The 17,326-nt window shown below is 31.7% G+C and overlaps 3 protein-coding genes across 8 annotated transcripts; 1 reads left to right on the top strand and 2 right to left on the bottom strand.

The window, feature by feature from the left end:
• Positions 1–4,609: 4,609 nt before the first annotated feature.
• Positions 4,610–13,885, top strand: LOC145977259 (ankyrin repeat and FYVE domain-containing protein 1). 6 transcript variants are annotated; one of them, XM_083109120.1, is made up of 14 exons: positions 4,610–4,625; positions 5,148–5,326; positions 5,389–5,578; positions 5,672–5,781; positions 5,862–6,121; positions 6,211–6,360; positions 10,168–10,571; positions 10,737–11,450; positions 11,530–11,802; positions 12,008–12,449; positions 12,537–12,734; positions 12,836–13,076; positions 13,183–13,450; positions 13,539–13,885. In XM_083109120.1, exons 2-14 carry the CDS (start codon positions 5,323–5,325, stop codon positions 13,678–13,680), a joined length of 3,396 nt encoding a protein of 1,131 aa, XP_082965246.1. In that variant the 5' UTR covers positions 4,610–4,625; positions 5,148–5,322; the 3' UTR covers positions 13,681–13,885. The 6 variants fall into 6 exon arrangements, with proteins under 6 accessions (XP_082965246.1, XP_082965243.1, XP_082965249.1 ...); XM_083109117.1 differs by lacking the exon at positions 4,610–4,625 and adding an exon at positions 4,632–4,852; XM_083109118.1 differs by lacking the exon at positions 4,610–4,625 and adding an exon at positions 4,637–4,712.
• LOC145977260 (uncharacterized) lies at positions 7,766–9,579 on the bottom strand. The gene is made up of 4 exons (XM_083109124.1): positions 8,987–9,579; positions 8,661–8,804; positions 8,402–8,578; positions 7,766–8,335 (listed from the first exon to the last, which is right to left on the bottom strand). Exons 2-4 carry the CDS (start codon positions 8,740–8,742, stop codon positions 8,061–8,063), a joined length of 534 nt encoding a protein of 177 aa, XP_082965250.1. The 5' UTR covers positions 8,743–8,804; positions 8,987–9,579; the 3' UTR covers positions 7,766–8,060.
• Positions 13,886–13,895: 10 nt separating the features above from the next.
• Uqcr-11 (Ubiquinol-cytochrome c reductase 11 kDa subunit) lies at positions 13,896–15,118 on the bottom strand. The gene is made up of 2 exons (XM_083109128.1): positions 14,923–15,118; positions 13,896–14,190 (listed from the first exon to the last, which is right to left on the bottom strand). Exons 1-2 carry the CDS (start codon positions 15,013–15,015, stop codon positions 14,017–14,019), a joined length of 267 nt encoding a protein of 88 aa, XP_082965254.1. The 5' UTR covers positions 15,016–15,118; the 3' UTR covers positions 13,896–14,016.
• Between the last annotated feature and the right edge of the window lie 2,208 nt (positions 15,119–17,326).

The raw sequence follows: 17,326 nt of genomic DNA, 5'->3' as shown, positions 1-17,326 counted from the left end.
ATATAATTTTTAAAGAACGTAAATGAAATGTCATCAAACTTATTGGCGAATACGAATGAAATGTTTATACTCTACTATATTTATACTGTACCGTTAATATTGCACTTTACATTTTAAATAGGTAATAAACGGATTATTTTCGTTTATTCGCCAGACATTTACTTGTCCGACTTATAAAAATCAATTTAATATCTGAAGCTCCTACATCGAGATCAGAAATTAAATTGAAGTATATCTTTAATCTTATTTGTTACTCTTTGTGAACTCTTTATATAATTCTCATAACTAAACTTAAATACGAGAAAGATAGCGCGCGTAGCGGTAAACGAACGAACTAACAGATCCTTGCGTGCTCGCGCGAAACTTTGACGTCCTTAAAAATATTTCTTTAAATTGTTAAAGTGTATGGAAAGTATTTCATACATGTTTTGTGCAGTGTTTAAGCGTTGAAGAAATGTGGATGAAGAGTTTCTAAGTCAATCAATCATTGGAAGTGTATAGGAAGCGTATTGGAGTCCTTCGTTCACATTTTATGGAGCGTTTAGGAAGTGTAAATGAAGAGTTTCTAAAATGTCAATCATTGAATGTACGAGAAGCGTATTGGAGTGCTTCGTTTACATTTTATGGAGCGTTTAGGAAGTGTAAATGAAGAGTTCCTAAAATGTCAATCATTGAAGTGTGCGGGAAGCGTATTGGAGTGCTTCGTTCACATTTTATGAAGCGTTTAGGAAGTGTAAATGAAGAGTTTCTAAATGTCAATCATTGAAGTGTGTGGAAAGTGTATCGGAGTGCTTCGTTTACATTTTATGGAGCGTTTGGGGAACGTAAAGGAAAACATGAAATATTAAAGCGTAAGGGAAGCGTAACGGAATGCTTCGTATACACTTTATGGAGCGTTCGAGAAATATGCACGAAGATTTAAAATCGCGAAGAGTTAATGGGAAGTCAATGAAGCTTCTAAGAAGCGTTTATTCTGTTCGTTTACGCTTCTTTGACACTTCGAGAAGCGTTTAATTTTCACCAGGGAGAGGTCCCGAGTTCGAGTCCCACCAAGGTAAGTGTGTTTTTCAAATACGTGAAAACATTTAATCCATTATAAAAAACGCTAATTTTCAGATAGAATCATCATATAGGCTGCATCTTAAAAAACAAACGTAGTTAAAAAAAGTAATAAAATTTCGAAATAAATATAGGAATATAATTTTTTTTTATGTCGGGTGAATGTCGGAAATCAATATATATATATATATATATATATATATATATATATATATATATCCTTTGTAATCACGTGTGTATACAGGGTGACCCATTTTAACTTAGGCAGCCAAATAACTCGAAAAATAAGCACACTACGAAAAAATGTTTAGAATCAAAATTTTGTCATTTCGAGGGGGACGTACAATGACGTTAAAATGAGCCCCCCCACCCCTCCCCCTGGGCGGTGAGGGGGGGCAAGTTTGAAATCTTAAATGGGAACCCCTATTTTTTATTGCATATTCGGAATCTTTGGCTAAAAACACATACAATTTGTCTGAAACATTTTTCTCGATTCATGATAGATGGCGCTGTAATCGACGAAATTCAATTTCTTCGATTTCTCTTACTGAGAACCCATGCTTACGATTCTGCAATAAATTAACAATAAAAATACCACGTTTTCATTGTTAATACTCGAAATTAGTCTTAAAACAAACTTCTCATTATTTTTTATTACTCATTAATTACTTCTCAAGAAACTGCTTTTAGCGTAACCCAGGAACAACGTCGTGGACGTAGCAGTTTTCTGTTCCCTTCGGGGTGCTTGATTAACGTGAGTCCCCTTGCCTCTCACAATTCGGGGTGCTTGAACGTGTGGTAACCCAGCCAGTGAAGGCAAGGTCGTGTGGTGATCCAGCCAGTGAAGGCAAGGTCGTGTGGTGACCCAACCAGTTAAGGCAAGGTCAAGTAGTGACCCAGCCAGTGAAGGCAAGGTCGTGTGGTGACCCAACCAGTTAAGGCAAGATTGCATTGTTATCAGCTCTCTCCGCATGGAGGAGATGCTCAAAGTGTGCACCATTATTTTCTAAGGATAACAGTAATCGACAGCGAAAGTTACGTTGTACATTTTCTAGCATTAAAGGAGTTATAGCTTCACAAGCTCTTCTTATTCTTTCCATCATATTCAATCTTGTCGTTGGAGCTTTACTATACACTGCATCTTTAACGTATCCCCATAAAAAGAAATCAAGGGGGTTCAAATCCGGTGATCTCGGAGGCCACAGAACTGGTCCACCCCGCCCTATCCACCGATTTGGGAATCTTTGATTCAAAAACATCCGTACAATACGAGCATAATGAGCAGGAGCACCATCTTGTTGATACCATAAATTTAGTCTAACTGCAAGGGGAACATTCTCTAGGTATGCTGGCAAATCATTTTCGAGGAATTCTAAATACATTGGACTATTAATTGGACGTTCAAAAAAATGAGGTCCAATGACTTGGCCATTGCAAATGCCTACCCATACATATAAACTCCAACGATGTTGATTAAGCACCTCACGATACCAATGTGGATTTTCTGGTGACCAATAGTGGCAATTATGCCTATTGAGACTACCATTGCTGATGAATGTTGCTTCATCACTGAAACAAACATTACTAAAAAAATCTGGATTCTGATCTAACATCTCAAGAGCCCATCTACAAAATTGTACTCTGAGTACGTAGTCGGCCTCACTTAATTCCTGTACCAGAGTAATATGATACGGATGGTAATTGACTGATCGTAACAATCTATGTGCCGTAGTTTGAGGGATTCCCAGTTCTCGTTCTATTTGACGGGGTACTAATATGGGGATTTTGATGAACCATAGCCAAAACTGCGAGCAATCTAGGGTCATTATTATTATGAAGTCTATTTCTTCGCCTTTCGCGATGAAGTGGATTATTACGAGATCTCCTTTCAATGTTTATAATTTGTTGATCAGTAGGATGGCGGCGATTTGGGAATCGCTCCGCATAAGTACGGGCAGTAAGTCTGTAATTTCTACCACATTCGCCAAAGGTTATAAGAATATCGACTACTTCTGTAGGCGTATAATTTGCCATTTTACCAGAATTTTATCAGAGTACAAATGTTAAAAAAATACATAAACACTTGTGACTTTGGCACTAAATGGACAAAATTTTGGAGGGATACTTAGAGGAACTCCATCAGATGGAAAGTCCAAAATGTCTCGGTACTTTGGACCATTCAAGTTGCCTAAAGGGCAGGTTACGCTAAAAGCAGTTTCTTGAGAAGTAATTAATGAGTAATAAAAAATAATGAGAAGTTTGTTTTAAGACTAATTTCGAGTATTAACAATGAAAACGTGGTATTTTTATTGTTAATTTATTGCAGAATCGTAAGCATGGGTTCTCAGTAAGAGAAATCGAAGAAATTGAATTTCGTCGATTACAGCGCCATCTATCATGAATCGAGAAAAATGTTTCAGACAAATTGTATGTGTTTTTAGCCAAAGATTCCGAATATGCAATAAAAAATAGGGGTTCCCATTTAAGATTTCAAACTTGCCCCCCCTCACCGCCCAGGGGGAGGGGTGGGGGGGCTCATTTTAACGTCATTGTACGTCCCCCTCGAAATGACAAAATTTTGATTCTAAACATTTTTTCGTAGTGTGCTTATTTTTCGAGTTATTTGGCTGCCTAAGTTAAAATGGGTCACCCTGTATATATATATATATATATATATATATATATATATATATATATATATACACGTGATTACAAAGGATATTGTACTGTATCTAGTTAAATGTAAGACAATAAAAATGCGATGTAACACTTAGGTCCATATTCTGAATCCTCTTTTATCGATAAAAGAGGATTCAGAATATGGACCTTAGTAAATAATTTGTAACAAGCACGCAACAATAAAAAACAAAAAACCTATATTTGTTACTTTCATTATAAAAATATACCTTTATATAAAAATATACCTTTATATAATAATATACAAATATATATATATTCATATCCATTTATACATAAGCATATCTGTTTTTATATGGACAAAATTGATATATAAGTTTGTATAACTAGATATAATCAGTTTTGTCTAATTATATATGAAAAATTTTTTACCGGGTATATATTTATATTTATTTTATTACAAAATTAAAAGTTTATAATGTAAGAAGTACAAGTTTTAAGGTGAAAACTTAAATATTAGCTGGCTACAAGTATCCACCATATTAGTTTTCCACCAATATTACGCATGCGCGACCGCCATATTACATGGTTTTCGGGGACACATTTTATGTACAAAATCAATGGGAGTTAGCATCTAGTTATAGTATAGATATCTATGGCCTAAGGGTGGGGTGCCATGGAGCGTATTACGATACGCGCGTATCGGGCCTATTGAAAATCTGACCAATCGCAGACGTAACTTTCCCGTATCACAAACAGCGGAACGTCTGCGATTGGTCAGATTTTCAATACGCCCGATACGTGCGTATCGTAATACGCTCCATGGGACCCCACCCTAAGCCCAATTATAAAGTTGGCGATTTTTGGCGACTTGAGTGACATCTAGTGGCGATTTGATGTTCGAAATATCTGGCAACCCTGCGCGTGAGGTTTCCAATATCAATTCGGAGTTTGCCTGTCACTCCAGCCGACCCTTAAAATCTCATTGTAGACGCCGCTTTAAAACTCATTAACCAGTTACTACATGCTATTCTATATCGCTTCTCGCCCCCTGTCCTCTCCATATTCTCATTTATACACATATATATTGCTATCTTCTTTTTTTTTAAATGCGTCCTATCCTCGTATTTTTACGAATCGTAGAAGTCGGATAGGGGTGATTTAAAAACTTGAACTTTTGTTTTTTCGAAAAGATCTTGACGTACACTATTAAATACTATTTATATATCAAATACTATTTGCGCGTGCGTGTATGTGTGTGTAGATATGACAGCTACCGAGCTATCGTAATGGTTCCGATAACGTGGGCGTATATGTGAGATATATATATATATATATATATATATATATGTGTGTGTGTGTGTGTGTGGTGCGTGATATTTTGTGTTTTCTCTCGATTGAATCGCGATTACCGGCTCGTGTGATCCTTTTTCAAAATTTCGTCTTTCCAGATACAGCCGTTTTACTTACGATTTTTTCATATCATCGTAGTCGGTCTTTCTTTTTTTTTTCTTTTTTTTTACTTTGGTATCCATGCGTAAATCGTGTATTAATACATGCAACGGACACTGCATCATGCAATAATATTGTTATTCAAGCGCTCTCGATGTAAAATTCTTTTTAACTATGGGTAAGTTTGTGATAACTGTGAGCTGTTTCGTGAAGGATAGTTATGTACGTATGTTTTTGTAGAGGATTCTATGGAAGCACAAAAGTGGCAGCAACATCTGTCCCTGCTACGAGAACAATATGTCAATTTGTACAATTCAAATATAGAACTGCAAAAGGAATATGCTATTGCTACAGCTGAGAAGCAAGAGAGTGGATTTGTTAGTAGGCTTCTGGCAACTATAGCATCTTTATATTGTCAACATCGTTACAGGTATCTTACATATAACTTGAAACTTTGTGTTTTTATGAAGAATTATATAACATTTGTAATAAAAAAATGTTATCTTAAAGATATATCTTTCAGTGATATAAATATAAAATTGATTGATCAAGAAATACCAGCACATAAATTTGTATTGTCTGCCAGGACTGATTTTTTTAGTGATGCAGCTCTTGTTGAAAAATCTGTTTTAGGTAATATATTATCTGTTTATTTTTTTCATATTTATGATTATTAATATATTATTATATGTTTATTGTATAATTGTTTGTAGATTGGAGCAATTTAAATAGTACTGTAGCATTAGTGTTGTTAAAATGGATTTATACAGGCAAGGTATCTCAAGAACATTTAACGTTGGATTTAATGAAAGCAGCAGCTGGTTTTCAATTGTCAGAAATGGTAGATCAATGTGAAAGATATCTGATTGGGACAGTGGGATTGAAGGATTGTGTGGAATTATATGCAGCGGCTGAGGAATTGGGTGCTTTAAAGTTAAAGGAGCATTGCAGTTCTTTAATTTCAGCACATTGGGTAAAATTACAATATTTCAACTGTAATAATAACATTATATATGTGTTATATATATCTGAAATAATCAGAAATATTTATATAACTTATAGGAAGATTTAACAGGCGAAGATTTCAAAGAGATGCCAGGTTCTCTGCTATATAAATTATTACAAACTAAGAGTAAATATCCTTTACATGCAGCAGTACGTTTGATGCGCGAAGACGTTGTGTTTCTATACTTAGTGGAAAATAACGCCGAGGTGAGTTTTTTTCCTCTTTATAATATGATAAGAAGTTTCTTTTTATAATAAAATTAAGAAGTCTAACATGATGTAATATGCATTGAAATAAATTTTACTAAATTAATTAAAATTAAATTTATTATAATACAGACAATTTTATATATATATATATATATATATATATATATATATATATATATATGTATATATGTATATGTATATACATATATAGAATATATTTCATACAATATATTAATATAATATAAAAATATTGTACTGTTAATACATACAGGGACTTAACATATATGGAACTATATTATGATCTGTTTATTATATTTTTTTAAATATCTTAATATATATTATCAATTTATATCTTCACAGTTCACAAGTTTGAATGTTAAGTACTTGTATGACCAAAGTATACCTTTGTCATAAACATTAGATTATAAATAATAGCTTTTCAACATGTTCAGTTTATTTTTTCATTTGCTTAAAAATATTAGTCACAGTATTTTTTGCTAGTAAAAGAACGCAAATTATTTGAGTTACTCAATTAATTTTTTACATTATAAATTATTTGTTAATAAATGTAATTATTGAGGCTCAGACAGAAGAAGGAATTGTATGATTAAACATGTTTAAATAATTCAAAATAAACTATCACTATTGAAATTCAGACAAGAACAAAGCTAATAATTGCAAGTATTTGATTACTTGAAAATTTCAAATATTAATAGAGGTAATGATTAACTCCAATCTAATAAATTTAATCTAATAAATCAATCTAGTAAATCAACAATTACAATTGATCACTCCATATAGATTCCTGGCTCCTTATTAATATTATATTAAATTATGACACCAAAAACAAACATAAATTTTTTATTGTAAAAGATTTTTCATATTATTATTTGCACTTAATAATATAGATTAGTAGAATATATTCAAGACAATTTTTTTATTTATTTGTGGATTAATAAATAGCTAGTAAATTTTGATTAGTTATAACTCTGTGCTATCAAATATATTATTGAAGTTGTGATAATGAAAGTATGAAAAAAACATCAATTTTGGTATCTCATAAGAAAACAATTTACATGATTTCTTCTAATAATTCAATGTAACTATAAATGAGAGAGCAGGAGCTTTAAAAAGTTTGATGAAATTACTTATAACAAGGCACAATAGATTCAATCTATTATTACATAGCTTCTCTGTTTTCCAAAGTTACATAGTATATATAATAATGATTCTAATTTCATTAATAATTTCAGACAAATTTATATTTATATAAATATTAAATATATTGTCTACGATAAGTTTTTGTATATTTATGTACTTAAATATATTAATATATTTTATAAATAGAAGCATTTTAGATCATTTAATTTAGAAAAATTATTATCTATAAGATAATTCAAAATTGACTAGCAGGATTTTTTATTATTTCTTTATGTGAAATATCGATCATTTTACTGTTCTAACTCATAGAAATAGAGAATCATACAATTAAAATTGTTTAGCAATTCTTTAAAATAAATTAGCTATTTCTAGCTATTCATATTGGACATCAATATTTTTGTATTATATGTTGATATTTGCAATTTGTTGTAACGCAAAAAATCTATTTGCATTCTCATAATTATCAGAAATTATCTATCTTATGCTTTGAACACTTTCTTTTAAGTAATACATTGTGTGCTATTAATTGAAAAATTTTACATCAATTTTGCAATCAGCAGTGCTAAAATTGTCCCATATATTTTGTTAAACATTCCAATTTGTGAGGATGAATTACACAAATGAAAACTACAAAAACAATATTCAGGTGGACCAGTCGGTGCTCCTCTATTTTCACCTATAAAGCAACCTTCGTCATAAGCAGTCGTTATAATCTCTTCTTTTTTATCCCATTGCTTATCAACATCATTGTAAACATGAGAAGTATATTTTTGTGGTGCACAATCCCTCTGAACAGTGGTTATTACAGATGCTAAAAGAAAATTTTCAAATAAAGTTACATTATTCAATAGTTGCCCTATCGATATTGTCAGCTTACTTTTAGATTTATATTGAACAGTTCTCTTCATACAAAGTGTTGAAGAAGGACAAAATGTCTGAAATTTGGCACTTTCATCGAAGTGGGAACAAAGCAGATCTATATCTTCTTCTGGTGTTGTCAGTGTCATGAGACATTTAAAACATGAAATGCCTTCTGTCTGTGCTTGTGAAATATCTATAAATTTTATATTATATTAATCTTTAAGTTTTATTCATTTCTCTCTGATTATAATAAGATATAAAATAGACACTCTTACATGATAAAATACTGATATATATCATAATCAGATTTGGCTTGAAATTGTACATTTTATTCACAATATTATTTGTAGTCCTCATCAAGAAATTATTTAAATCAATAATGAGATATTTGTGTAATTAATTTATTCTAGTAATAAAATCTAAAACATTTCAAGATTAAAAATTGTTTTTTAATATTTATTTTATCTATATAGTAGTTTGCTTATAAATCATTTTTATTATCAGATATTTCATATAAATAATTAAATTTATATCTTATATAAGACATTTTTTATTGTTAAGATAATTATAAAAATAACCACTTTTTATTTTTGATAGATACCTCTCTTTATTTATTTATTAATAACTCTCCGATTTCACTATGAAAGTCTTATCTATTTCTATGCCAAGTTTCTAAATCATAATTTTCTGGTCTTATTATTTTCTTAATTGGCGTATCAACCTCGTCGATACTCTACATATATGTATATATCTTCTGTTATCAAATAGCAACACACGATCATGGTACTTGTATGATACACCTATCACAGTATTACAACGTTTGCACACGTCATGTAATGCATTGTAACGATTTATTTTGCGTTACACGCACGATATGCTCGTTGCCGTCGAATCTTTTCTCCGCCTTTCTCGCGTAGAAACGCATAGAGAACGACTGGTCGACGACTGATTACAGTCGGTCGAATGTATCGCTGGCCACGTCATCTGCCTAGATGATTCTTTAATACTCCTGCGTCCTCCTCCATGTATATCAGAAAATAATCTCCATACATTTCCTCTACAAGCGCTTTTTCATACCGAACCGATGCTGCTCGTGCCATTCCTGTGATTCGATACCATACTACGACTGTCGCTTGCACGCATACACGCATACAAGCGCACGCATTGCGGTCATTGTGCACGTGATAGTCAGTGGTTCTCAAATCTCTCAATTTTTTTTAATCTGTTAAAAAAAAGAAATATCTTATATTTTTTATTATTTTTATATTATTTGTACTATATATATTATATATATATATATATATATATATATATATATATATATATATATATATATATAATACACTTTATAATATATATTTCTTTACAATAAATGCACACAATACTTATAAGTTTTAAATTAATATTTTTTTAATAGAAATATTTTATTATAGAATAGATATATAAGGATCAATTGCAAAATCATATAGCGAGCAAAATTGCCTATCTTTCTTTCTCCTTAACACTGACATGAATCTGAATAATTAACTGAATAATTTTCATTTTTTTTTACATTATTTCTTATACAGTTGGCTATATATAATTTTTTGCCGAGTAGCTCTTCCTAAATCTAATAACTATTTTATAAAGTCCAAAATATTCAAAAAATTACCTTTATTATTATTATCATTTATCATAAATATAAATTATTATTTTTTTTAAATTCTTTAAAAATTCTTAATATTTTAATCATCTTCAAGTATGTATTTAATATCTTTTAGTAACATGTGATTGTTTATACAGCTTCCAAAGGCAGTTAATGCTGTAGATCACAAAGGAGAAACAGCTCTAGAAGTTGCTCTGAAAAGTCGTCAGCCATCTCTAGCTCGCACTTTGGTTGACCATGGAGCAGATCTGAGTGCAAAAGATGCTAGGGGTCTGTCTCTCCTTCATGCAGCAATTTTAAAAGGAGACTCTTATTCGTCTGAATTTATAATTGAACAACTGGAAAACAATAGCAATGTGCAGAAGTTATGTGAACCTCTAAATATTATTGAGGGTGCAAAAAATACATCCGATCTTAAACAACTGGAAGGCTGTACTGCTTTACATTTAGTAGCAAAGCATAATACAGAAAGTATGTTAGCAGTTGGATCAAGATTACTTCAAGCAGGAATTGATCCAAATTTACAAGACCATAGAGGATGGTAAATATAATATTCCTTGGATTTAAAGTTTCAAGACTTACAATTACACTTTGAATAATGTAAAGGCTAAACTAAGTTATTTATGAAATTTGAAATAGAAGTTATAGTCTCTATGTAATTTAATATTAAATATTATAATTTTGATATATTTGTTTATATTTATAGGACTGCACTTCATAGCTGTATCTCGGAAAGAAACGATATGCTATTTAATTTGTTACTCGAGGCAAAAGGTATAGATATAGATGAAACCACAAACGAAGATGATACACCATTGTGTTTCGCAATGAAGACGGATCCCTTCAACGAATACTTTGCGTCTAAATTGTTAACTAAAGGCGCTATACCAAATCCGATCTATAACATCACCGGAGATACATTACTTCATATCTTGACACGAGAATGCAGAGAAGAGGCGGCGCTATTTTTAGTGGATTATTGCAAAAATAACTTAACGAAAACTAACAACGAAGGTTTCACGATATTACATGAAGCATGCAAAGTTGGCTTAAAAGATCTATCTCGAGCTTTATTAAAAAACGGATTACCAACTGATGTCGTCACTTTTTCTACCGGTGATACGCCAATTCATTTCGCCATTTCGAATCTATATACAGACATAGTCATTGAATTATTAGATACTTCTAATTTTAATTCGCAATTAACTATTAAAAATAATGCGAACGAAACGCCTCTGAGCTTGGCTATAAAAGCACCATTCAAAAAAGGCAAAGATATTGTACTAGCTTTAATAAAAGCTGGAGCTGATGTGAATGAACGTAACAAGGAAGGCCTGACATTGTTGCATCAGGCAATATTAAAAGAAGATTCAGCTACTGCTATATTTCTGCTAGAAAATGGCGCTGACATGAATGCAAAGTGAGTTTATTAAAATTATAAGAATCTATATATTATAATTGCGAGGTCAATATTAATAAATTCGTATTTCAATATGCAGAACAACTAATGGAGATACACCGCTACAACTGTGTGTACATTGTAGACTGGGCGAAGTGGTGGAAGCTCTTTGTAGACGAGGTGTAGACACTTCAATAGGATGTCCATTATGGGACGCTTTAGACTCTTTTCAGGAAGATACTGCGTCAATTTTAGTTAAATACGGAGCGGATACAGATTGTTGGAGTCATGGTCCCGATGGTTGTCAGCAAACGCTGCTACACAGAGCGATCGATGATAACAAAGAGGATATCGCACAGTTTCTGATCAGAAGGTACTTAATGTGTGCATTTTTTATTCAAGGAAAATAAAAAATTAACAATCATAGATTTGTCAGAAATAAGAAAAATTATATTAAAAAATTGCTATTTTAATTTTTAATCATAATTTATATCACTATAATAGATATGATTATGATTTAAGATATTGCCAATATTGCATTATTTTGTTTCTTTTTGAAATCACAATTTATATCGCAGCGGATGCGATTTGAATGCTCCGAGACGACACGGTCCAAACGGTGCCGGTGGAGATGAAGCAAAAGACGAATGTACGCCATTACATTTGTGTTGTCAATGGGGACTGGAGCAAGTTGTTCAAACGCTGATCGAACACGGAGCCGACGTAAACGCTCAAGACGCAGAGGGAAAGACTCCTGTACATGTAGCGATACAGAATCAGCATTCGCAGATAATATCTCTTTTGCTGTGTCACCCGAATATAGATCTGAACAAGAGAGATAAGAGAGGGCTTACGCCATTCGCGACCGCCCTAACAGTCCGTAATAACAAAGCCGCGCAAGCGATATTAGAGAGATTACCTAAAGCGGCCGAACAATACGACAATAAGGGCAGAAACTTCTTGCATACTGCCATACAGAAGGGTGACATGGAGAGCATTCTGTTTTTATTATCGATACAAGTACTTGAGTTTAATTTACATAAATTGTAATGCAATGGGATGTAAAGAATTGTAATTATTACAGTAGTACTATTTCTTTTATCATAGGTAGATGTAAATTCGAGAATACATGATGTTACACAAACACCTCCATTGCATCTAGCCGCTATGTCAGGAAACGAGATGTTAGTGCGAAGTTTAATACTAGCAGGTGCTCGTGTTAATGATACTGATGCAAACAGAAACACCGCGCTGCATGTGGCGGCTAAAGCAGGACATGCCACTGTTGTCTCCGCGCTATTGCAAGTAAGACAAATTATTCAATGCAAAGAATCTGAAACTGAAAGTGTATCTAATTTAATTGCATTTAAGATATCCTATTAAATTATCGATCATTTGTTGTATAGAACAATATTAATTTTGACGCGGTGAATGCAGACGGCGATAACGCGTTGCATGTAGCTGTAAGAGAAGGTCATGTATCAGTAGTACGGACGTTATTGACCGAATGTACGCTGGACGCGGAAGCTGTGAACCTCAAGGGCCGTAATCCTTTACATGAGCTAGCCAGATGCGCGAGAGATAATGCTGCAACGATATGTGATCTATTTTTAGAATGCATGTCGCAATATCCAGTCAATAACGCAGGTACAGAATTTTTTGTTTCTTAAAAAGACTAAAATTCTGGAAAAAAAACATTGCAATTTCTTTTCATGAATGCATATATTACATAAGACGTATATGTCCTACAAAGTTTTTATTTCAGACTTAGATGGAAACACACCATTGTTGATTGCATATATGAAGGGTAATGGCAATCTTTGTAGAACATTAGTAAAATCTGGTGCATGCTTAGGTTCAATGAATAAAGATGGAATCACAATTTTTAATTATCAAGTAGCGACGAAACAATTATTATATAGATTGTTAGACTCTTTAACGCAAGAAGCACCATGGTCTGATAAAGATTGCTGTTTAGAATGTGGAACGAAATTTTCCCTCACAATGCGCAAGCATCATTGGTATGAATAATTTCTATTCCAATGACAGTAATTGAATATATCAATCTTAAATTGACACACTTTTCATTGCATTTTTTTCTTTTTTCAGCCGCCACTGTGGACGAATTTTATGTAGTAAGTGTTCAGGTCAAGATGTGCCGATTTTGAAATTTGGTTTAAACAAGCCAGTACGCGTATGCAACATATGTTTTGATGTATTGCTGGGTACTGGGTCTCTTCAACCTTCATAGTTAAGAATTTATATATAAAAATTAATAGATCATTCCGATGGTTTTTATATGAAAGAGAAAAGCAGATGTATATGAACTGAATCGAAAGTATGTGCATAATTGTATGTGTATCATTGATATTTTATGTATCCATTGTATACACATGTTCACATTAAGATTTGTTAAATTAACTCATAGAATTGAAATACAGATAATGAAGAGACTACACATTGATGTAATTTTTATCTCTAATAAGTTAATTTTTTATTGCTAGTATTTGAATATATATACAATGTCTGAGAAATTAAGCTTTAACATTGCGAATAACCATTGGCTTTTTATAGGAATACCATATAATTACTTAAGCTTACTAAATAAAGTCTTTGCGACGCAATGATCTACACATTGCACATAATCAATAAGTTCCTCTAGACAAGTTTCTTCTGTATTGGATCTTGAATTAACACGATCATTGCATGTAGTCAATTTCTGTTGTAAATTGCTGCATTTTTCTTCTTGAGAACATTGCTCCTATGGTAAGAAAAATTGTTAGAATTAAAATAATCATATACAAAGTAATGCTTAAATTAATTCCTAATTTATTAATAATGATAAAATTATTAGTAATAACTATAATAACTATTTATAATAATTCGAATTTATTGGTTAATATGACTTATATTTTATATTCTTTTACATATAAAAATATAGTATAAAAATACAAATATATATAGAGAAAAATTTATATATATATATATAAATTTTTATATGGATGTTCTTTGGACATCTTTCGGACAAGTGTACTGTTAGGGTATTAATTCCGATTAACTTATCAAATAATACTCATAATATATGTGTGTGTGTGTGTGTGTGTGTATTGATATATATGTATCCTAACAGCACACATGTTCAAAAAATTTCTAGAGAACATCCAGAGGATATCTGGATGTTCTTTGGACATCTTTCAGACATGTGTACTGTTAGGGATTAATTCCGATTAACTTATCAAATAATATTCATGGTATTTCGTGAATACAGATAGAATAATTTATTATTTATTTAATACAGAAAAGAAAAAAAATGAATTGTATAATTAGATTTTATTTACTAGACAATCTTGTCAAATTGATCAAACTTTAGTTGGTGATCCTACTAGTGGAACTTACAATTAAATTTAATGATTTCCTTACTTCGAAAAACAATGTGTGTGTATATTTGCATCCCCTTTCAAAAACAATATTATATAATGATTATATCACTTACACGAAGTACTTTTTGCGGATCTACCAATTCTTCTTCTCCTTCATCGGCCTTCACTATCGGCAGATAACGTTTGAAAAAATCTATGATCGGCATTTCTTTAATTTCGAAGAATTTCAGTATTTGAGACCGATTAACTTATTCTTCCGCAAAAGCTCCAAGATAACTACCAATAATAACCATAAAATCTAAAATTTCATAGAGAATGATCACATTGCAATTTATCCGAATGAGTCGATTGGATGCCTCCTATGTTACGTTGACCAATCAAAATAAAGAAACTGCTCCTTTTGATCTGATTGATAAATTAAACATTAAGGCCGGTATTCATAGGCCCAGTTTCACAACTCGAGTTAACCCGAGTTTAATACGTTAAACTGGGTCCTGATTGGTCCATTCGCCACTTAGGCCGGTATTCATAGTCCGATCTTATATTTGAGATCGTCTTAAGTTCGAGCTTGAAATGCTACGCAGCCATTTGATTGGTTGAATGAGGTCTTAAGTCAACCTCGGACCAAACTTAAGACAATCTTAAATATAAGATCGGACTATGAATACCGGCCTATGGGTCGGCTGGAGAGACGGTGGAGACCTCCTGCGGAGAGTCGGGAACTGTCAATTCGCAAAAGCGTTATTTTAGCCAAAATACAGAGAGAATTGTATTAAAATTATGATATTTGTAATCAGACCTCAAGCAGGTCGCTACAGAGCGATTTTTTAAATAAAAAGTCAAAATAAAATTGCTAATAAGTGGCAGATGCGCGCCTAGTAGCGGGTCAGGTGCAGCTAGGTACGAGAGTTCGCGTATTTTATTTATTATAAATTTTTAAGAGCCAAAATGCAAAATCTGGCTCTGTAGCGCCCGACTTCATTCTATAAGGAATATATTGAAAAAAAAATTCAAGGAAAAATATAACTTTTTCAAGGAGAAATAACGCTTTAGCGGATATTACTAGATTTATATCTAAAGTCCCTTGCACAATGCTAGGCAACAGGCAATAAGAACAGAAATAATATCTATTCTCTGCTCCTATTGGCGAATATTTTCTGTTCCGCGTATTTATTGGTGAATAGTTTCTATTCCTTATCTCTATTGCCTGTTGCCTAGCATTGTGCAAGGGGCTTTACGCACATATGGGGAAATTTCCGTGGTAACATACTGGCGGCTTGACCACAGATATCTGTACTATAACTAGATCGCTAACTCCCATTGATTTTGTACATAAAATATGTCCCCGAAAACCATGTAATATGGCGGTCGCGCATGCATAATATTGGTGGAAAACTAATATGGTGGACACTTGTAGCCAGCTAATATTTAAGTTTTCACCTTAAAACTTGTACTTTTTACATTATAAACTTTTAATTTTGTAATAAAATAAATATAAATATATATATAAATATATATATATAAATATATATATATATAAATGTTATATACATATATTTTTAATCTTTATATATTTTTAATCTTCTATATATATTTTTAATCTTGATTTTAATTATATCATATATCTTTTAAATATATTTTGATATATTTTATCTTTAAAGGCTGTAATAAATTTTAATTAAAAATGAAGAACATTATATATTATTTAAAAATAACTTATATTCAACTGTAAATTTATACACAAATTACACTTATGTACATTGTACATAACATCAACCAATCACAAACGTGACTGCTGTCCACCAACGTTACGCATGCGTGAGAATTTAGTACATAAATTTCGTGGACATGTATTTGACGCAAGTTAGCGGTCTAGTATATAGTATAGATGTCTGTGGGCTTGACAAGGAGAAATTATTGCTCTGTCTTTATAAAAGACTAAAAATATAGTAATTATCATTTTAATTTCTATCACTTTAATTTCTGATATCTGATACAAGCAGATGAGAGTCAGAATATTAAACTGATTGGAATCAATATGATAAATAGAAAATTATTCATGTACTGCTTATTTGAGGCATAAAGCAAGAATTTAATTCTAAATAAATTACATCTCCAGTTTTACAAGTTACATTTACTTTTATCATTTACTTTATTATTAATTTAATTAAATTAAATTAGTCCTTCGCTATATGAGATATAACTACGATATAACATATCCCTAACAGCACATGATATCATTCGAATATTCTATACTCATACTGTAAATATACGTTACAGATGTAATATACTGAGAATAATCTCATAACATCTCTTGTATATTATTTTTCATATATTCTCAGAATATACTTTGCATATCTCGTATTAATATATTCTTTCTCGTATATTTTCAGGATATTCTATAATATTGCATATGTTTCCTCATTTTGCCGCTACGCGCGCCACTAAACTCGTACTTAATTTTCGGTGAAATGGATATAAAGGACTAACTTGAGTTCCAAAGTTTCTTCTTTTTTC

Source organism: Camponotus vicinus, unplaced genomic scaffold (genome assembly GCF_025532165.1).
Source record: "Camponotus vicinus isolate PSW18456_S1 unplaced genomic scaffold, iyCamVici1.0 SCAF_9, whole genome shotgun sequence".
Taxonomy (NCBI): domain Eukaryota; kingdom Metazoa; phylum Arthropoda; class Insecta; order Hymenoptera; family Formicidae; genus Camponotus; species Camponotus vicinus.
This window is presented reverse-complemented; position numbering and strand designations above follow the sequence as displayed.